Source organism: Gigantopelta aegis, chromosome 6 (assembly GCF_016097555.1).
Source record: "Gigantopelta aegis isolate Gae_Host chromosome 6, Gae_host_genome, whole genome shotgun sequence".
NCBI classification, from domain to species: Eukaryota; Metazoa; Mollusca; class Gastropoda; order Neomphalida; family Peltospiridae; genus Gigantopelta; species Gigantopelta aegis.
The window spans coordinates 49,334,878-49,358,736 of NC_054704.1; the positions used below are offsets into that span (position 1 = coordinate 49,334,878).

The 23,859-nt window shown below is 35.6% G+C and overlaps 1 protein-coding gene across 1 annotated transcript; it reads right to left on the reverse strand.

Moving 5' to 3' along the window:
• Positions 1-700: 700 nt before the first annotated feature.
• Positions 701-23,859, reverse strand: LOC121374114 (hydroxymethylglutaryl-CoA synthase 1-like). The gene is made up of 9 exons (XM_041501049.1): positions 23,790-23,859; positions 19,958-20,428; positions 18,772-18,897; positions 17,656-17,820; positions 16,510-16,666; positions 15,400-15,570; positions 14,134-14,366; positions 12,799-12,935; positions 701-2,855 (listed from the first exon to the last, which is right to left on the reverse strand). The coding sequence occupies exons 2-9, from the start codon at positions 20,400-20,402 to the stop codon at positions 2,796-2,798; spliced, it is 1,494 nt and encodes a 497-aa protein (XP_041356983.1). The 5' UTR covers positions 20,403-20,428; positions 23,790-23,859; the 3' UTR covers positions 701-2,795.

Consider the following 23,859-nt stretch of genomic DNA (forward strand, 5'->3'; position numbering starts at 1 on the left):
AAAACAGATTAGCGCAAGGATCAAAGAAAGAAAGAAGTATTTTATTTAACGACGCACTCAACACATTTTATTTACGGTTATATGGCGTCAGACATATGGTTAAGGACCACACATATTTTGAGAGGAAACCCGCTGTCGCCACTACATGGGCTACTCTTCCGATTGGCAGCAAGGGATCTTTTATTTGCGCTTCCCACAGGCAGGATAGCACAAACCATGGCCTTTGTTGAACCAGTTATGGATCACTGGTCGGTGCAAGTGGTTTACACCTACCCATTGAGCCTTGCGGAGCACTCACTCAGGGTTTGGAGTCGGTATCTGGATTAAAAATTCCACGCCTCGACTGGGATCCGAACCCAGTACCTACCAGCCTGTAGACCGATGGCCTGCCACGACGCCACCGAGGCCGATCGCAAGGATCAGGGCACATGAATGATCCAAAATAGTCACCAGTTTAAAAAACCCTATAAAGTTAACATTCAACATGGTTGCCAAAAAGAATTCAACCATTAATAAAACATGGTTAATTTGGAGCCAATTTTTAAAAATATCTCAGGCACACAACACATTGCTGAGGTACTTATCTCATTTATAATTTTTTACATTTTTTTTTTTTTGGATTTCAAATTATGCAAATATTTTATTTAAAGTAAAAAGTATATGCTTATTCAACAATTCACATCATAAAAGTATAAATACATAGAAATGTCACATTTATTCACGACAGTCATAATTAACAACACACATTAATACAGAATAAAAAGTTAAATATTTCACAACTGTTACAGTAAACTACAAATGCTAAATAAAACAACTAATTATAACAAAGGTGAATGCTTTCGTATATATACAATTGTAATTGTCTGTCAACGTATGTCTCTGACAAATTTAATAATCATTTGTAAATCAGAAACAATAGAATTCATGTTTAAGCCACAACACACCAATGTTTCAATTTATGTCTTGAAAACCAACAAAGAATACATTTTTATCTGGTCATCCTCCATGTAAAACCAAATTAAACTTTTCTCCAATCCAACCGACAGACACCAAAAAAAAAAGAAGAAGAAAGCTAGATTTACTTTTAACCAGATAGGCTGGGCAGTAAACCACATTTAATATATATATTATACATACATGTACTTTTTAAAAATAATTAATGATTGTTATTATTATTGTTATAATTAGTAAGAAGGCCTCAGGGGAGAATAATCTAGAACTAACTGAGCTACGTTCTATAAATAAAGATTTTATTATTATTATTATGATGATTAAATCATTATTAAACACCAATGATACCCTAAAGTAACATTTCTCAACTGATGTGTATAGGGTTCTACCTAGAAATTTATTAGGAATGGAAATAGCCAATAAATTATTGTTCTTTAAAACATGACTTTATAACCTGACAGTACTATAAGTGGTTAATGACAGCAATTACGGTAAGCAGCAACAATGCTGGTCGGTAGTTTGAAGTGCCAGTCATGCCAGACCAGCATCAACCACAACCCTTTGTGGACTTTATTATGCTTTGATGCCGACAAATGTGTGCAGCGACATTTTAAAAATACATGTTTCAAGTTTTCATTATTATATTTCAACTATGCTTCGAAATGCTAAGCCACATTTGAGTGTGCCACCGGACAGAAATTGTTGAAAAACACTTCTCTACAAAAATGGGCTCATTTACATGATAATCAACAATAAGAAAAAAAAAACCCTACTCACATGTTTTATTCTTATTCAGTTTGACATATTTAACTTTATTAATGAAAATTAAACAATATGGTACGTTACAAGCATTTAATGACCCAATGTTAAAATGCACATAAACCAAAGTCCAATAGTATGCATATAAATATTAAAAGGATTTAAAATGTTTATATTTTTTCGTTGTGGTAGAAATAAGCAGAATTTTTCACTAGTCCACCGGACAAACACATTCAAAAATCTACTTGTCTGCCAATATTTTCACTTGTTCAAATATAAAAGGAATGTGATAGTCGAGAACAAGGATGATGTTTTTGATTGCTCAAAATGAAACTCATTGAACATTTTCACTTGTCCACTGGACAACCATTGAAGTACATTTTACTTGTCAGAGCTGAGTTTTATTTGTCAGGATAAACGGACAAGTGCTTATTTCGAATGCTAAATAACTGTCAACCTGTAGCTGTTTATACCATTTAAATATTGGTAGTTGGCTTTCAGTGCAGACAAGAATAAAATACTCTGCACAATAAGGTGCCCTCAAACTTAACATACTAAGTGACTAATAAGTAAAACTAGATATGAAAAAGTGTCTGTCAGTTGTCTTGCTTAGTATTAATGGTGTGTAAATATACCATTAAATATAAAATATAAAGAACTATTTTAGAATTTAAAAAAAAAAAAAATGTTATTCATGCATGGTGGGGCAACTAGAAGCTATATACAAACCTATAGCAAGTTACATGCTCAAAGAGCACCAAAATGTTTTCTTGATACTATACATGTAGCTGATGATTTGGTAGACTAGTAAGACAGTCAATTAAGACAGGTGGCTGTTTAATACAGGTCACCCACCAAGAACCATATTAGACAGGAGAATTGTAAAGTGGTTTCTTAACTTAGCATAAACTTTGCCAGATTATTTTTATTTAATGAGAAGGAATAGCCACAAAGAAAATGGCCTTCAACTCTACCAGTATTTTGATCCTTTTCTAGATCACCCTGTATGTGGTTTTACCAAATAATGAATGTAATGTAAATAATTGTGAACATGGTTCTGAGCAAGTTGGGATAAAACAGTTGACTTAATTAACTGTCACAGATGACGCTACAGATGAATCCTCCAATGTTGAAGACTTTTTAACCTGGAAAAAAAGAAATTATACATATATTTATTACCTTTTAGATAAATTTCATGCATTTTGATTGGTCAATAGCTAATGCATACCACAAGTACACCGTGTCATTTGCAGGAAAATTCAGGATTTGCCCGGGGTATACGAAATGTCATGTGATTAGATGGACTGGTTGTATGAAAATACAAACTGCGGATGAAACAGATAAAATTTTCTCCAACATGCCTCACTAATTAAATTTGTTAAAAGTCTTGAATTCATTATGAATGAGAATACAACTCGGTCAAATGTATTTTTACTAGTTTTTAAAAAGATTTTTTTAGCATGTTTGGCAAACATTTTTTGCTAGATTGTAGTTTTTCGCGTATTAAAAGCTAATGCTAGAATATAGCATTTCGTAATCAGTTACCGTGTTAGAACTTCTGCTAATTATCACAAACACATTTTAAGTAATAATATGACATGCTTTTTTACATGTTCTACAAGTTAGTACAATATGACAAATATTTTTGTTTGGCTGCAGGTGTTCAATTTTGTTTTCCCAATATGATTACAACACAATTATAAATGTTTAAAACACGCAAGATAATAAGTCACTAAGTTATCTCCCTTTACAAAACAGGGTTCGAAATGGTTTCAGGGTAAACAACCCGGAATCCTTGTTGACACTCTTAATACCCAAACAGCTAACAAAAAAGCAGTAAATACCTTGCATAGTTATTTGTTAACACAAAAAATCCAATACATTAAATTCAAACTCAAAATGTGTGTGTACTTTATTTAAAAGTTTGACTGTTTTAGTGTAATTTTAGTTTAATTATAAAACAAAGATCTAAAAGGTAATAAATTTGTTGCAATTTTTTTGACAGGGCGTGCAGGATTGTACGCCCTGTCAAAAAAATGAGTAATATATATATATATATATATATATATATATATATATATATATATTTTTATATATATATACAGTCATCTCCACTTATTTGCACATCGGTTTATAGCATAATTCGGTTAATCGACTATTTTCACCCAACACGGAACCATTTGCCCTTATAACACTACAAAACATCCGGTTAATTGCACAGACTACAGGCTATATATCGGTTATTTGCACATATAAATAATGTTTTTTTTTGTTTTGTTTTTGTGCTAAATTAATGTCACAAATGACTGAGAATGTCTATCAAACTTTGGCAAAAAAACTCAAATAAATCACCGATTAATCTGTTTTGTTTGAGCTCACTGTGTGGTAAGCCGACTGTAATTGCTGTTTACAGAGTCGATGTGTGACATGCAAATGAGATGGTGTGCACGTTACTACTGGTGAATCACAATACCCGACTACAAGATTTAAGAATGACATAATTAAATTGAATAAACCTAAGACCTATTGCAATATATTGCTGTTAATCAGAGGCCATCTCAATAACAGGTAACTCTCCAACTATTATTTTTAGAAGTACCGCCTGTGCGCTTGTACGCATGCGCACTCAACTATTGAGGCCCTATTCGATTGACGTGTTCAGGGCAATCATTGTTCTGTATCAATTATTACGTTATGTTGACAAGCCTTGTTAATAATTAAAAGATTACAGATCAATCGTCCTAGGCGGTTATGTTTTTAATAAATGTGACTGAGAAAGGGTTGTTGTTCACTTATTCATTAGATGCAGTGTACGCTATATCTGTAAACGCAAAAGAAACGATTTATCACTTGCTTCCCAGAAAATGTAGCGGGGAAAAGAAAAGACTGGTGGGGGAGGTCGTCAAAAAAAACAAACACAACAAAGACCGTTATTTATGGATCGTCCCTAAGTTTCTGCTATATTGTTAGACACCAATCAGTCGGACCGCACCATGAAGGTCAGTCAATTGTGTTAGACCGGTCATGCATGCAATGCAGACTGCTGGAACTGATAACGACTCACTAGCCGAGCTTAACTTTAATTGCTTAACAATTGCAAAGTCATTATTTGGGGATCACAAATATATACCAAAGCTTGCCATATCTTTTGGGATGGAAAGAACACCATACCAACAAATTCATACAAGTTCACGTAATTCTATTTGGTCAATCGGTAATTCCGGAAACTGACGTCATTTTGTAAACACGTGCACCGATGAAACGTGAACTTTTTTATGGTTCTGTTGTTTCAAGTTTATCTCATTAACTACATGGCTAATACACTTTGTTTACACTTGTGGATGGTCAGTGTTTTTTTTTTTTAATGCACAAAGTTTGTATTTTTAGAAAACGTCGCCCAGTGATGGACGTTGTTGGTTTTTTTAAAAATTATTTCTGGCCTGGCAGATTAAAACAAAAACGTCATGCTAATTATATATATATATATCGATAGATATATTTTTTTACATTTATATATATCCAACTGCATGTGACATGTGTTAACTGTAATAGTTCCGGTATGAAGTACCGCATTATGCTAGACTGTCTCCCATGCCACTTTGTAGTTGGATGGCTGTTACAAAGTGAAAGTCGGTACTCTATCGGTTAATCGACTAACCCGGTTAATTGCATAAAATCGAGTAGCACCGAGGGTATGCAAATAAGCGGGTTTGACTGTATATATATATATAGAAAAAAAAAAAAAACTTCCGCTAACTTTGCTTAAACATAACTTGATGAAAACAAACCGGGGGAATAATTGTTATATATGCGTTTAAAGAGTGTTCCATGATGCATCGTTTGGTACAAAAATCATGGCCACAGGTTAACAGAAACTGGGAGAAATTTTGACCAAGTGTGGTAGGGGTTAAAAAAAAAAACACCCACTTAATAACGGGTATGACCACCTCTTGAATTGACCACTGCAGTGCATCGCAGGTGCATAGAATTGACTAAAGTGTTGATTTTTGCCTGTGGAATATTGTCCATTCCTGAATGAGCGTTTGACGAAGTTCGTTGACGTTAGCGGGTGGGTTGGGACGACGCCTCAATCGTCTGTCCAGACTATCCCAGACATGCTCGATGGGGTTGAGATCAGGACTTTTAGAGGGCCAGTCATCAATGAAATCAATGTTATTTGTCCTAAGAAAATTTACAGTGTCTCTAGCTGTATGAGAGGTGGCATTATCATGCTGAAAAATCGAGATGTTGGCATTGTTATAGAACAGAGGAATGACGTGATGAGCGAGAATGTCATCGCGGTAACGTTGAGCATTTAAATTGCCATCAATGACTACTAGTGGTGAACGATAACCATGGGCAATGGCTGCCCAGACCATGACACAACCCCCACCCCCAAAACGATCTCGTTCAAGAACACAACAGTCAGCATAGCGTTCATTTCTCCTACGGTAGACACGCACCCTGCCATCACCACGTTGTAAAGAAAATCTGGATTCATCCGAAAAAAGAACGGTATTCCAGCGTCGCCGTATCCAACAAGTGTGTACACGTGCCCAATTAAGATAATTTAGACGATGACGTTGCGTTAAAACGCATCTGACGTAAGGACGTCGTGCATGTAAACCGTTCTCCTGCAGACGATTATGAACAGTTTGCCCACTGATTTGGTTATTATGAAGCCCAGGTGTGTTAGCAGCAGTAGCAGTGGCAGTTTGGAATCGATTTCGCAAATGCGTGTTCATGATATAGCGGTATTGACCACGCGTTGTAACACGCGGACGTCCACGACGTGGCAAGTCGTTGGTGCTTCCTGTCGTTCGAAATCTTACGCGAAGATTTCGTATCGCTCGACTACAACTCCCAGCATGCCTTGCAATGTCTTCTGTCGACATGCCAGCATCAAGCATGCCAATCGCCCATTCGCGTAAATTATTGGGTATTCTTGGCATACTAAAAATGCTACAATGTAAAAAACGTTAATTTTTTTTACAAATTTTGAAGCGTTTTCGTTCACTTGACAACAATGTCAGTAAGAGAAGTAAAACAAATTGACCGAATACTACACGGGACATGTCGAACCATGCATGCACGTGCAAATTGAATTTCACGTTGTCGACGATTAACAGTGCAAACATAATCGATAAAATTCATAAATCCTGATAATACAGCTCAAGGCTAATACTACCTATATAATTTCATTACACAATGAATTCTTTAACACAACAAATACTATATGTACAAATCGGAAGTTTCTTTTTTTGTTCAGTATATATATATATATATATATATATATATATATATATATATATATATATATATGTGTGTGGCTGCACGACAAAAGGTGCCGGATGTCGCGCATTGTAATATCGCGTAACAGCCAATTACAATAAAATACATGAATTTTTTTTTTTTTTTCCTTTTTAGCACAAACAGTTTTTAAAACAACTTAACTTTCATACTAATACATAGTTTTTCCTAAAATAAAACAATAAAACATGTTATTTGGTGATTGTGTACAACCTGTCAAATTCTAATTGTCTTTAATTACGCAAGAATTAATCACTTATTTGGCCGAGTTTATTATAAAACTTGGACTTTTCAACGCCAAGTATTGCATGCCACTGGAAAGGTCGTGAACTCTACTTTCTAAAGATAGCAAGTGCGCAGATATATTTGTCATGTAGGAGTAATGCGCATTGAGACAATTTCCGTGGCAAAATTCAACAATTACTTTTTCCCAAACTACGAAATAAGAAAAACGTGCGATCGTCTGTTCAATTTATGAAGTAAAAATGCATTTGAAGTAGTACTAAGACTGTATATGTTGTAATGCGAGACGTGAAACGTATTTAAATCGAGCTAAATCGAGACGAGCATGTAAAAAAACAAGTGCCTGCTCGATTCACGGTATCAATTGAGAAAATGGCGGCGCCCGTGAGACCAGCATGTGTAATAACAAAGGAAGCTGAGGTGGCTCGCCAGTTGATTTCGCTGTTAAACATCAATGCCAGTATGAGAAACATTGCTTCTGACGATGTGTTACAAGACATTATTATGGACTACTTTGTAATTAGGGATCAGAGTGAGTCGGAATCGGATTTCGAATCAAACTAATCAAACGAATCTATTTACTGAAATCGAGGTGGTCATCGGGCTCATTACCCTGGCCGTGTTACAACCTGGTATGTGAGAACTTACTGTATGTTCAAAGCTGGAGAACTATTGACTTATGTTTGACTAAATATTCCTGTCTAATCATAGCATTCATATTTGGTGTGAGCACTGATAGTTTCTCATTTTATTGATGGTGGATACTATTGTGCATTTTGTTTTTTTTGTTTTTAAAATGTATAATGGAGGTTCAATATAAATTCTTGTCAATGGCATATACTGTTAAAACAAATATTACGTGGTTACAGAGTACAGAATAACTTGGTTGGCATATATTATTATTATTAATGAAGATTTCAAGCAATAATGAATCAGGTTTTTTGTGTAAAACTTCGGACTTCATTTTCTCAAAGATGGTCCTTTGAAAAAAATCATAATTGTCTGTACAAAAAGTTCAATATTTCGGAAAGTTTTCATCAGATTTTCATAATTAAAACAGAATTATGCTCTGTAGAATGTGCTTTATCTTATTCCTTCAAAAACACCTTCTTCTTTTTTTTGACCATGTGGCACCTTTTGTCATGCAGCCACACACACATATATATATATATATATATATATATATATATATATATCATATCATATCTTACATTTTCAGCGCAATCAAAGTATGTGATATTTTTCAGATCACATACATTGTGTACTTTAAGAATTTGATAACTTTGCAAATTAGATGTAAATTAGTCGAGGTCTCGGCACTAGGTTTATTGACCTTTAAGCAAACATACTCGGGTGACACTCCATTATAGACGTATGCATTCATAATCATCAAATAAAAACATTTTAATGGCAATTTGACACTGACACCTGTCCAGCATTCAGAAAACAAAAAACGTTAGGCATAACTTTATTTTGATGTAAGGACATCCAAAATGACGTCATTTGAGTTTGACGTCATTTCCATTCAAAAATACACCATGCCACATATTCTTACGTCATTTGAATATCTAGTAATGGCGGACTGGAATTAAAATTGCTTGTACAGTTTACAAAAACACGTTGTATTAAGCTTGATGTAATACAATTTTTATTCCTAATATATGATATTGACGATACTGAAAAACACTCTGGTAATAATCTATATATATATATATATATATATATATATATACATATATACATATATACATATATACATACATACATTGAGGCCAGAAAGGATTTAATTATCCCCTGCGCCTGTGCGTTAATATCTATGTATGTAATAGTCAACCTCGACATACATACAATATATAAATATTCATACATCAATACATACTAGCCAGTGCCAGGTCTGCCCACTGTTTCATGCACGTAAGCGGAATCGACCGCGTAGATTGTAGGCCCCATGCATATGGTTGAGTTAAAGAAGCTTCCTTCGATAGCTCAGAGTGTATCGTGGTTAGTCTTGCAATTTGCGGGCAAATCGGTGCCACAGGTTCGAGTCCCAGCAACGGCATGGGACAATTTTTGAGGCCAGAAAGGATTTAATTATCCCCTGCGCCAGTGCGTTAATATCTATGTATGTAATAGTCAACCTCGACATACATACAATATATAAATATTCATACATCAATACATACATACATACATACATAGATACAGTCAAACCCGCTTATTTGCATACCCTCGGTGCTGCTCGATTTTGTGCAATTAACCGGGTTAGTCGATTAACCGATAGAGTACCGACTTTCACTTTGTAACAGCCATCCAACTACAAAGTGGCATGGGAGACAGTCTAGCATAATGCGGTACTTCATACCGGAACTATTACAGTTAACACATGTCACATGCAGTTGGATATATATAAATGTAAAAATATATATCTATTGATATACATATAATTAGCATGACGTTTTTGTTTTAATCCAGAAATCATTTTAAAAAAACCAAAAACCAACAACGTCCGTTTTCTAAAAACACAAACTTTGTGCATTAAAAAAAACCCCACTGACCATCCACTAGTGTAAACAAAGTGTATTAGCCATTTAGTTAATTAGATAAACTTCAAACAACAGAACCATCAAAAAGTTCACGTTTCATCGGTGCACGAGTTTACAAAATGACGTCAGTTTCCGGAATTACCGGGCTGTTGATTGACCGAATGCGCCGTACCATAGAATTACGTGAACTTGTATGAATTTGCTGGTATGGTGTTCTTTCCATCCCAAAAGATATGGCAAGCTTTGGTATTATTTGTGATCCCCAAATAATGACTTTGCTATTGTTAAGTAATTAAAGTTAAGCTCGGCTAGTGAGTCGTTATCAGTTCCAGCAGCCTGCATTGCATGCATGACCAGTCTAACACCATTGACTGACCTTCATGGCGCGGTCCGACTGATTGGTGTCTAACAATATAGCAGAAACTTAGGGACGATCCATAAATAACGGTCTTTGTTATGTTTGTTTTTTGACGACCTCCCCCACCAGTCTTTTTTTTTTCGCTACATTTTCCGGGAAGCAAGTGATAAATCGTTTCTTTTGCGTTTTAACAGATATAGCGTACACTGCATCTAATGAATAAGTGAAAAACAACCCTTTCTCGGTCACATTTATTAAAAACATAACCGCCTAGGACGATTGATCTGTAATCTTTTAATTACTAACAAGGCTTCTCAACATAACGTAATTGATACAGAACAATGATTGCCCTGAACACGTCAATCGAATAGGGCCTCAATAGTTGAGTGCGCATGCGTACAAGCGCACAGGCGGTACTTCTAAAAATAATAGTCAGAGAGTTACCTGTTATTGAGATGGCCGCTGATTAACAGCAATATATTGCAAACAAAACATTAGGTCTTAGGTTTATTCAACTTAATTATGTCATTCTTAAATCTTGTAGTCAGGTATTGTGATTCACCAGTAGTAACGTGCACACCATCTCATTTGCATGCCACACGTCGACTCTGTAAACAGCGATTACAGTCGGCTTGCCACACAGTGAGCTCAAACAAAACAGATTAATCGGTGATTTATTTGAGTTTTTTTGCCAAAGTTTGATAGACTTTCTCAGTCATTTGTGACATTAATTTAGCACACAAAAAAAAAAATCGTTATTTATATGTGCAAATAACCGATATATAGCCTGTAGTCTGTGCAATTAACCGGATGTTTTGTAGTGTTATAAGGGCAAATGGTTCAGTGTTGGGTGAAAATAGTCGATTAACCGAATTATGCTATAAACCGATGTATATATATATATATATAAAAAACCCAGTGATATTTACATGAGTGGATCTATTTACAGTAAACTGTATCTTTTTTAAGATTGGGTTCAGCCAGATACACATGTTGTAGAGGATGTACTATTCAAAGCTGTCCTTACACAGCTATTAAAATGGAGGAAGGAACGAATATTTTATTTAATGACGCAAACTCAACAATTTAATTACGGTTATATGGCATCGATATGGTTACGGACAACCTATATAAGGACAGAGGAAACTCGCTGCCACGCAATGGGCTACTCTTTCCGATTAACTGCAAAGCATCTTTTATATGCAGCAGCAAGCTTTAGACAAGGTTCAAAACCAAGCTCTGCGAATCATAACGGGATCCATGAAGTCTACACCCATTAAAGACATGGAAAAAAATGCAGCAATACAACCCCTTGGTGAGAGGAGAGATGCCAAGATCATGATCCAGGCAGAGAAATTCAGGTACCTGCCCAATCATCCAATGAAACAAAGAATGGATGGTCTGACAAAGAATCGTCTCAAACGTAGCAGTTTCATCCACCAAAGCAGAAGACTTACTAGAGAACACCAAGCTAACCCGTTACCAAAGACACTTCCATTTTGCCCAACAGATCTTCCACAACCATGGAATGATGAACAAGCCAATCTACAGATCAGCATGTCTGTCCCACAGTTGGCTTCAGCAGACTCCCAAAACGACCTGGTCAAACGGTCACTGGCAATGGCTATGATCAGTGACCGGTACCCAGAAGAATCTTGGATCCATGCATACACTGATGGTTCGTCAACAAATGCTGTGGCCAATGGAGGGGCAGGCATATTTATCAAGCTCCCTTCAAGAAATACCCTAACTGCAAAAGTACCAACCGGCACCCACAGTTCCAACTACAATGCAGAAACCCATGCACTTATTCAGGCTGCTACAATGATCAAGGATGCAAAAGAAGACTGTCAACAAGTTGTCTTCCTCACAGATGCTCTCTCAGTCCTACAAGCCTTGCAAGGGGAAAAACTTCCTCACCTGAATGAAGCCATGCAAGAGGTAGCAAAGGAAAGACGAGTAGCTCTACAGTGGATCCCAGCACATTGTGGGATTCCAGGAAATGAGGAAGCAGACAGGCTAGCCAAGCTAGGAGCTAATCATGTACAGCCCAGCAACAACATTAGCTTCTCAGAGAAGAAAACCTTGATAAAGGCAGCCAACAGACCCAGGACAGAACAAGATGATTACCACCTTCTCAGTCGCTTGGAACAAGTAACTCTGTTGAGACTCCGGACAGGCCACAACCGACTGAATGCTCACATGTTCAGAAAGTTTAAACTTGCAGCAACACCAACCTGCAGTTGTGGCCTGGAAGACCAAACAGCAGAACACATCTTACAGGCGTGTTCAATTCATCAAGACCTGAGACAAGCTGAGTGGCCAATCGAAACTGCCATACACACCAAACTCTATGGAAAGAGAGGCGAACTGGAAAAAACAGCTCATTTTATCTTACAGACTGGACTATTGGTCTAAATTGTGAAAGAGAAAAAAAAAAAAATGCAGCATCCCATAGACAGAATAGAACACTTCAGCCTTTATTACATCAGTTGTAGAGCACTGGCTGGAATGAGAAATAGACCAATGGTACCACCGATGGGGATCAATCCTAAACTAACCACGCATCAGGTCAGTGCTTTACCACTGGGCCACATCCCATCCCTCTTGTAAAATGAAGTATTTAATACGTACATCAGAAGCTTGTATTGATGCATCGTCACCTACAGGGTACACTCGTTCATACTTTCTCCTGTGCATGCTGTCCACCTCGGAAAGATACCAAGTACCCGGAAACAGAGTTTCAACTGGACCCACCGGGATGTATGGAGCTGCAAGACAAACATCATAAACTTGAAATATACTGATGAAAAAAAATAAAGGAACACATGGTATTTAAGAGCAAAATTTTCTTTTCTTAATGTTTGTATAAAATACAGAGATGTAACGTGGGACTAGGACTACATGTCAGTAGGTAGTACTAAACAAATAACTTCCGGCTGGGTCAAAGTTCGAGGTGCACCCAACTTTTGATAGAGAAATATACTGAAGGAAAAAAATAAGGGAATACATGGTATTTGAGAACAAAACTTTATTCACTACTGAAGTAGCTACGTCTGTATAAAATACAGAGATGTAATATAGCACTGAAAGTCAGTAACACAGTTAACTTTGTGACATTGTGGACAAGGGATTTAGTTACAGTCAATACTATTAGGCTCTTATTATTTATGTGTTCCCTTATTTATTTTTATTTATTTATTTTAAATTTACACTTTGTTTGTTTAACAACACCAATAGAGCACATTTACTTATTAATCATCAGCTATTGGATGTCAAACATTTGGTAATATTTTTATAATTATTTTAAAAAAAAATATGTTTCCTCATTTCTTTCCATCAGTATATGTGACACATCTGACAACTAAATGGAAAGGAATATTTGCTTAATGACATATCTCAGCAGAATTTTGGGGTATGGTTATACGAACACTTGGTCATGAGTTATGGAAGTAGTCGGAGGAAATCAAGCTTTCTGCGAGTACTGCTAAAGCAATACATATCCCCTGTCGGGCTCAACACATTGTCATATATCATAACTTTAAGGATCATAACTCTGTGAAAAACAGCTAAACCGCTATGAAACTTGATCTGTAACAGTACATTGTACAGCTATACACAAAATTTCAGCTCAATATCTTGAGGCATTCCAAACAAAATGTCCGGAATGTTGTTTCTCTGATATCTTTGTATCAAGGGCCATAACTCCATCAAAAATGGGTATCATCAGAAAAGTCAAATTTGATCTGTGACAGTACATGCTAAAGCTATGCACAAAATTTCAGCTCAATATTTTGAGGCATTCCCCAAAAAAGGTCAGGAAAACTATATGCGAGACAGACAAATGGACAGACAGACAGACAGAGACTAAACCTACAGTCCTCTGCAGCATTGACAAAGTAACAATGCAGAAATAGCCTTAGCTGTCAGTGATCCCACTGGTGAAATGAACTTAATGGTTTTTTTTACCTAAGTGATGTGTCTGCTCTCGCAGTTTCATGGTCTTGTCAAAATCGACAGGATCAACTTTCATTCGGCCATCCAAGCGGGATTTCAAGTCGCTAAGGCTGGTGACGAGTTTGTGAATGCCTGAACTGGGTGACAAATCATCTGTCACACGAACAGAAAACATAGACGAGGCCAGGCCAGAACCGTATGAAAACAGGACGGCTCTCTTCCCAGCTATCTGTTCCACAGTGTGACTGAAATAATAAAGAGAAAAATTTCTTTTCAAATAAATTCCTTGTACAATTCTGACAACACTGTTAAATTATTATTATTATTATTATTTTTTTTTTTTTAATTTATTTCCCCAGATCATTTTGGCAAAGTCAAGGTTGGGGTGCCTTGCCTCAATGCCGTACAGAATTTATATGCATAGAAAATATTCAAATATATTCAACATACGCACACATTTAAATAGATATATAAAATGTACACAGTTTGTTTAATTGTACAGTACATTAATTTTTTTTATAAACTAAATCATGGATATTAAAATGCACTCAATATACACCCGTAAGCTATTTATTATGGTTATTTGTTCTGAGGACAGGCTAGTACAGAGAAAACAAGGTTGAAAAAAAAGAAGAAAAAAAATGTGGTTGTAGTATTACAAAGGTGGACAACGATGAGAAAAACAAAGGAAAAAAAGAAGAGAAAAGACAAAAAAAAAGAAGAGAGAGAAGATATTAGTTAGTTTGAAATATCGTGATTGTAACACTATCATAATAGAGATGGAGTAATGAGATTTAAAAATAGAGATAAAAAAACCCAAGAATTATAATACAGGCTATGAAAACAAAAAACACGAAAATGTATGCTGAACAAATTTTTTTAATATCTTTATGAAAAGTGTATTAAAACAATTGATTCCAAGAGTTTAAAAAAGTATGTACACTAAGATAACTTTTTAAATACCCCCCCCCCCCCAAAAAAAAAGTCAGATAAAGTTCTTTAAATAACTAAAATGTCATTTCCAATTTATTTATTATATAAAAAATACTACTACTAGTTTACATAAAATACTAGTCATTTTAATTCGTGTTACATTTAAAAAAAAAAAAAAAGCTAAACATTTTAATTTTACCCGATGTATGGAGGACAAGTGGTTAAAACACAAACACATATAAAACATTATGTATGTTATGCAAAGTATTAAAAGTATCCATTTTAACAATAGTACTCTAATACATAATTCGGGCAAAATACCTGAAGAAACTTAAGGTTACTTACTGGCTAATGAAGGAGGCCAAACCACCATATAAGGAAGGTGTGTACATGTTGCCAACTTGGTTGGCAAGCATAAGTGATGGTTTCGTTTTCTTCTCAAATATCGGTTTACTAGCGTTCACAAATGCCGTCTCCACAGACTTGTCAAAATATGATCCCTCTAACTTGACTTCTCTGCAAAATTAAAAAAAGAAAATCATTAAAATGTATTTTTATTGCAAAATATTTATTTTTTGTTTTTAAATAATACATGAAATAATTATATTTATGTTATAAATCACCACTGTAATTGATCTCATGGTTTAAGGGGTGCAACTGCTGGGAGTTATAAAATTTATCTCTCTACCTTTTTTAAAAATGTATTTTTCGAAAGACACACTTTGTTAAAAATATAAATACCATAAACAATCTTAGTCATTAATTGCAGTGATTTTGTGCAACTTTTGTAAAAAGTTTCAGTATTTTGTATGTTCACTGTAACCAATATTTTCAATCACAAAATTGTCATCACATGCATTTTGATTACTGTATAAATCCTGTTTGCAATAACTGTCCAGGGCCCCGTTCCGCAAAGCGATCTTAGCCCTAAGATCACCTTAAGTGCAGAGCTACCTTATGCACTAAGGTGATCTTAGTGCTAAGATTGCTTCATGGAATGGTGCCCTGGTACACACAGCTTTTGACGATGGCTGACAAAATATAAAGATGTAATGTGTGTGCGGACACTATCAAGGACATGTTGATGGATTTCCATACAAAATGGACACAATCTTGGTCATGAAAAATAAAGTTATGAGGCATCTATCAAGTTTAATCCCAATCCAGTCTACTTATAAATTGTAGTATAACATGACAGCCCCCCCCCCCCCCCCCCCCCCAAAAGTACCTTGGGGTCCAGTGTCTGAACAGAACAGAGATAACTTTATTATTCTTAAGGTCACCATTTGGTGCCCTAAGACTTGTTTAAACTAATAAAAAAGGACAGAGGGCAGATGTAATGTATACGCACTATAATGTATATACACGTAAATGTGAAATACTTCAAATCTCTGAAGTGCAGTACATATATATTAAAAAACACATGTTATTGCAAAAGACCAAGAAAATACCTACTTGAATCCTTCAAGGCCAGCATATTTTCCACTGAAGTCTGGATTTGGATCATTCAGGAAATCATTGAGCATAAGTCGAGCAAGAGATTTCTGTACCAGCTTACAGTAAGGTGAATGAAAAAGAAATGCATCTACTGAATCCAGAGTGCTTGGTCCAGCTATAATAGAAAAAACAGGAAGAAATAATCTAAATGGTAATTATCTTGAGAATGAAATAAATGGCAACGGAAAGACATGTTTGGTTAAATGGTCATGATCCTCATAACTGATGGAAACTAGCACATTCATTTTTAGCTCATCTGGTTTGTCCTCAGTTGCTTTATTATTTACAGAAGTTCAACACAGTGTTTTGGTGTAACAGTATGCGAAAACAATCACTAGAGGTTGGATACAGGACAAATGTGTCCTCTGAAATATATTTCATGTAACCAGATGTGAAGAAATTAACATGTCAAGCTAAAAACAAAGTTTAGTAAGAACTAACCTGCAATGTTGTAAGAAGTATAAGTACTTTAACACCCTTTAAGTAATAGATCTCTATTAGGCGTCTGATTGTAAAATGAACTTAAAAAAATAAACAAGTTTGTTATTAAAGTTAAAATGTGAAATAAAAGTTAAAAGAAGGGAAATAGGTAAGTTTGTTGTGAATGTTACAAGGGGAAAAGACAAGTTTGTTGTGAAAGATATCTAAGAAATAGACAAGTTTATTGTTTAAGTTACAAGGTAAATAGACAAGTTTACTGTTTAAGTTACAAGGTAAATAGACAAGTTTACTGTTTAAGTTACAAGGTAAATAGACAAGTTTACTGTTTAAGTTACAAGGTAAATAGACAAGCTTACTGTTTAAGTTACAAGGTAAATAGACAAGCTTACTGTTTAAGTTACAAGGTAAATAGACAAGCTTACTGTTTAAGTTACAAGGTAAATAGACAAGCTTACTGTTTAAGTTACAAGGTAAATAGACAAGTTTACTGTTTAAGTTACAAGGTAAATAGACAAGTTTACTGTTTAAGTTACAAGGTAAATAGACAAGTTTACTGTTTAAGTTACAAGGTAAATAGACGTTTATTGTTTAAGTTACAAGGTAAATAGACAAGTTTACTGTTTAAGTTACAAGGTAAATAGACACGTTTATTGTTTAAGTTACCAGTTAGACCAGCTGTCCTTGCTTTTGCACTGTATATCTGAAAGCATTTGTCGAGTGAGTGCAGGTAACACTGGATCGACAGCTTCCCATCCACCACAGGGTACTCAGATGCCATGTCTGGTTTGTAGAAGTCATACACATGCTGCATGTGAGTTCCTCTGATACCTGGAAACAAGTCAAATGTTTAACAAAAGTACCGGTAAGGTACATGATATGCCCATCAAGAGTTTGATGGAAAACTGTATCTATTTTAATGAATATGTTACGGATTTGATTCAATTGTAATTATGTGAATTTTTTGCAATGGGATGGATGAACAGTTTGTTTTGGACTAACCACCATCCCAAGTTGTTCCTACATGTGGTTTGATGGTCCAGTATGCATCTGTATGCATGATATGATCTAGACAAGGATTTACTGTTATGTGCAGTAAACCATGAAAAGTAGGTCACAGTGAACCATCCAAAGTTGTTCTTACGTGTAATGTTGTTTGATGGTCCTGTATGCATCTGTATTCAAGATATAATCCGGACAAGGATTTACTATTATATGCAGTAGACCATGAAAAGTAAGTCACAGTGACCTAGTAATAGTATGCGACACACTGCCATCCCAAGTTGTTCCTACATGTGAGGGATTGATGGTCCTGTATGCATCTGTATGCAAGATATGATACGGACAAGCATTTACTGTTATGTGCAGTATACCGTGAAAACTAGGTCATACTCACTTAGTAATAGTATGCGACACACTGCCATCCCAAGTTGTTCCTATATGTGAGGTTTGATAGTCCTGTATGCATGAGTACGCAAGATATGGTCCGGACAAGAAAACGTTAACAGACGGATGCACGGACAACACCAAACCATAATATGACCCATAGATGGGCATATAAAAATGGGATAAAAAGGATTTAAATCAATCTCCCCAAAACTCTAAAGATTATTCAGAAGTGTCAGTGAAGCTTTTAATACATGTAGTTCTTGATACCAAGCAACTTTGTTGTGTTATTAGCTGTATGTTTCTAGCTTACTACCAATAAGTACCTATAAATGATTCTATGGACTCTCCCCACCACCCACCCCCCATGTCCAGTGATACAATATTTTAAGTTACCTCTATCCAGGATAAGACTAGCATTTGGCCCAACAAGCATAGCCACTGCCCCTGCACCTCCAGTGCATCTTGCATTCCCTGTAGCGTAGACAGCAATATCTCCAGCAACCACAACTGCATAGCGGCCTGCAAAAACCAACCAACAAACATCCTAGTTATCTATGCATGAGGTGTCTAGCATACATTAATTATCAAGAAAACATTTCACTACATTAATCAGTGGCGTAGGAAGGAAGGAAATGTTTTATTTAACGACGCACTCAACACATTTTATTTACGGTTATATGGCGTCAGTGGTGTAGGAAGATGCCAAAAAGTGGGGCGGGGGGCGGGGCACACTTTTACACTATTATAAAGCAAATATAAAGCAAAACATCTGAAAAGGGGGGGGGGGCAGACACATGCCACCTTGCTCCCCCCCTCTTCCTATGCCAGTGTTAATTTCAGACTTTGTGCTTAACAGTTTATTTGATCATTGATTAAATTTGTGTTTTTAAACAATATGTATTCAATAAATGAAGTGTGCCTACATGTATATAAATGCCTCTCCATGTGATGACGTTACATATTGTATAAAATTAAACAAATGATAAAACATAAAATAAATTTACAACAAAATAACAAAAGTGGAGATGGAGGGAGAATATCTACAATATCTGGTACACAATTATTTCCTCTTAATCTCAAAATGTTTCATCCAGTACTTTTAACAGTAGTCTGTTACAAAGAATACCAAAACAGGATACATGTATATTCAATGTCACAATAAACAGCTGTTACTAATACTACCAATGCTCGTAATCTATGGATTAATGCAAATACAGTGAAAACTCTCAAAATCGGACCCTCTGTAAACCGGTTCCCCCCCAAACCGGACATTTTTAACGGTTCATTTTTTAAAAATCAGTACATAACTTAACCTCTCTAAACCAGATACCCCTAGAAACTGGACATTTTATTTGGTCCCGAGGGTGTCCGGTTTAGAGGGGTTTCACTGTATATCATATGTAATTTGTATTATATAATGTTTCCCCTATATGTACTGGTTGTCTTTTATTTCTTTTGCAAACTAAAATATTTTATACTATATATAAATATACAAAAATAGCAGTAGGTGCCATCTGGTTCCTAGACGGAAATGTTAACATAGAGGGCTGTATTAAATATTCAGTATATTATGACATACCATCCCAGGAACTCGATTCAATCCAGTTGATTGCATTAAAGAGAGCCGATGTACCACCATAACAGGCATTCGTTGTATCGATACCTTCAACGTTCGAGTTACCGCTGTTCTCAAAAAGCTGCATTAAAATAGTCTTCACACTTTTTGATTTATCTATCAATGTTTCTGTGCCCACTTCTAACCTCCCAATATCTGAGTACGAAATGCTGTTTTTGTCCATCAGTTTCTGCACAACCGTAAGACACAGCGTGCTGATGTCCTCGCGGTCTGTACAGAAACCCATCTTTGACTGGCCCAGTCCAATTGTGTACTTCCCCGTGGAGACACCATCAAACTGTTCCAGCTCAGTCTGGTCCACGTACTGTGATGGGAAGTACACCTCCATAGCAACAATCCCAACATCTTCAGGCCAACCCTGGTGATCTTTGGCTGAGAAACTAGGCATTCTTCTTAGTAGTTTGAAGATTTCACCTAAAAGAGTAAACCAAAAACAAATATGAGCCATCACATAGAAAAACAAACAACTTGGTAATATATTGCAAATAACAGGTACCGTAGTAACACTAAAAAACTAAATCTCAGGTATTAGCACTTTATCCTATGGTAACAATAACTATATCTTGGTTTCTAACGTCATGCTAAGTGGTAGGTTTTTGCATGTGATAACTCATATTTTGTCTATAATTTTCTAATAAATCAGTCATAACTTTTAGGTTACCAGATTCATATTTAATTTTAACGTCTTTATGGGTTACCAGATATTACTAATTTCAATGCCTCTGGTAAGCAGAATTTGTATCTCAAACTGATTCTGCTATGTGTTATCAAGGGCAGATCCAGGATTTCGTGAGAGGTGGGTGGGTGAGGCACATGTAGAGAAATAATACTTCCTGGTCAATATTTTTGCCAGCTAAGAAATATTTGGGTATGGCACTATGAAACTGAATACTGAATGCAACCACAGTTGATAGGGGTTATGGTTCAGGGATAGGGTTAAAAAAAAATCATACAGTAATGATAAGAGTCATTAAGTTTGTCGAAAGGTCAAATTAAATTTTTTTTTTTTAAATCTGCCAAAAGATGTGGTTATGGTGCCATACCCATTTTACCCTCTGAACAACCTTTCGGTAAGTAATACATAATTTTTCACCAATACCAAATTCAAGGGTCCACTCATAAAGCCCACTGATTAAAACAAAACTTGAAAATGATAACTGTTCATTATGTGTGCTTCCAATATCTATAAAAAGGTTTAGAATTGCCGAAGGCAAAAGCTACATCTACCCAGTTCAGCAAGCCATTTTTCACTAATGTTTGTTACTATTTTGACTGTTTCCCGAAATGGTCAATCGGTTTAACTTAGTTTGACACCCAATAGCCGATGTATTTTTTTTGCTGGGGTGTCGTTAAACATTCATTCATTCATTCATTCATTCATTCGGTTTAACTAGCCCGAGTACTCTGCCATTCGAGAACTAAACAGACATTTAGACGGTTATTGTAATGTACAGGCAGAATGTGTTATTTACGGCGGGGAATATTTGTTATGACGTCAACCTCAGGAGGACTTATGATGTCAACGGGATGACGTCACTAACTTTTGGTGTCGGCGGTTTGGAAAGAAAATAGAAAACAGCTGTTCTTACTGGCAGGGCCGTAAATCAATTCATATAAACACTGATTTTATTAAGAAAAGGATACATTGTGCAGGCGAGACCTGAGAAAATTAATTATTATAGTTTATTTTTATTTCTCCGTAGACTGTTTTTATACTAGTCTACGAGTTACTTTATAATTCTACTGCAGAGATATTAATCATTATAACCAATAAATGTAATTTAATTATAAACAGTGTGTTATTCTATCCACTCAGAATGATTGGTAAACTGTGCTTGTGGGTGGGTAGGGTGGTTTGGCGGGGAGAGAAACCCACCACGCTACCTGTAGATATTTATAACCTCCCTCATACCCCCTAAACCGTCACAGTTATGATAGCTCTCACAGTTATGATAGCTCAGTCAGAAATTACTCTATAGTGAAAACACAAAATGGCTGACTACCTCAAGGTAGACTCTAGTACAACAAAAATTCTAAGTTTGATGCTAAATACATTGATCATTTTTGAGTTTGCTGATAACAAATATTCCACTTATTCACTACTACTACACACATTACAGGAAGAAACCTGTCAGCTCCTACACATTCAACTGGAACATTCTTCCTGTAGTGTGTGTAAAATACTTGAGCAGGGTAAAATCTTAAAATATAGGCTTTACTGAATGTGCAACATTAATAAAACACCATCCCATTTGGCAACATCATTTGTTGCTGCTGTACATGCTAGAACATCTGGGAAGGGATCAACGGTCACTATAATTGGTTGTGGTAATCCACTATGACAACAAAGTCCATCTTATTTTGTCTTTTCACCTTGTACTAGTGATACAGTCAGTAAAAAAAGGCTGGTCATTTTGAAGAATTTTAACAAAACCCGTCCTTATTTTTTTTTTTAATGGCAATAGATTTGTAAATGCTGTAAGCCAATTATTCCAGCCAGGGGATCACTATGTGAGTTTGTGTTATCATGTGACAAGGTTTATGAAATCACGTGAAATTTTTGAAATCACCAATTCTTGTTTTAAATGACAACATCCTAAATGTTGGTTCAGTTACTGCATCTTCAAAGCTAGTGCACGGGGCACATTAAGGCAATACTTTTCTTAACATGCACAGCGAGTTACTTCCCTCTATGTAGCAAATTTAAAATGGCATGGATATTTTTTAAGGTTGTCGTTGAAGATTTATTTTGTTAATAATGATGCAAGTACTTCAATCAGGATTTTGTGAGTACAGTAGGTTATACATATATTTGACTTGTGTGTCCATTTGTTGCACTATTTCGGTTCAGAAACAGTTGAAACATGGTGCCACAAGTTTTTAATACCAGCTATATTAAGGGAATTTAAGGAGATAAAACCACACTTACACATATCTCTGGATTACTTCAAGAGTAAAAATTCTGATGGACAAGTTAAAAAATGCAACTACCAGTCCGACGGGCAATCTGTCTTTTTGATTTTGTTTGACATATGATGCTGATCACTTACCAGGTGTTCTTATTAATGTTTTGTCAATATATCTATATATATCATTTGAAGTGAAGACACTGTATATTATATTATTATTAATAATATATTATTCTATAGACTGGTGGACTTGTGGGCTAGTAAATTTTAGTTGGTTCTGGTCTGGCAAGCTAGTGAAATATGTTCCATTTCTGCACCCCTGCAACTGTAATGCTGATAATTTAAATAAACCTCTGAACACCAGTTTACTTTCATTTGCTAGACCTGCTACCTAATGACAAATGCCATTAGGTACAAGGTCTAACATTGTTACTACTATATAAATTATAATTATGCTAGGTGATTGACATGTCTTGTTTTTCATTTTGTGCAGTTTGATATTATTGTTCATGTCTGTATGAGTCACATACAGAAATAAATGATTGATTGATGAATGATATTGTTCCCCATGAGCAAAATCAAGGCAATCAATCTCCTGAAATGGTGCTAGGCGAGCAATCACATGAAGTAGTTTCAAATAAAATGCATTAAAGATTGTAATGCAAGGTGATCAATTTGTCACTATCCTAAAACTTTCCAGATCACTCCCTCTCATCTCCACACTCGCCTTTACTCAAAATTACTGGTGAAGATTGAAACACCGCAACCAAATTAAATGAAACATAACTAATACAATGACAGTTCTTTCAATTAAACATAAACTTAAAGACTGATTAAACATTATTATAGCTAGTTTATATACTTACGACAACCATAAAAACTTTAAAACATACAAAATGTTTGTAAAAACACTCTGAGATCATCAGCTGTCTGCTA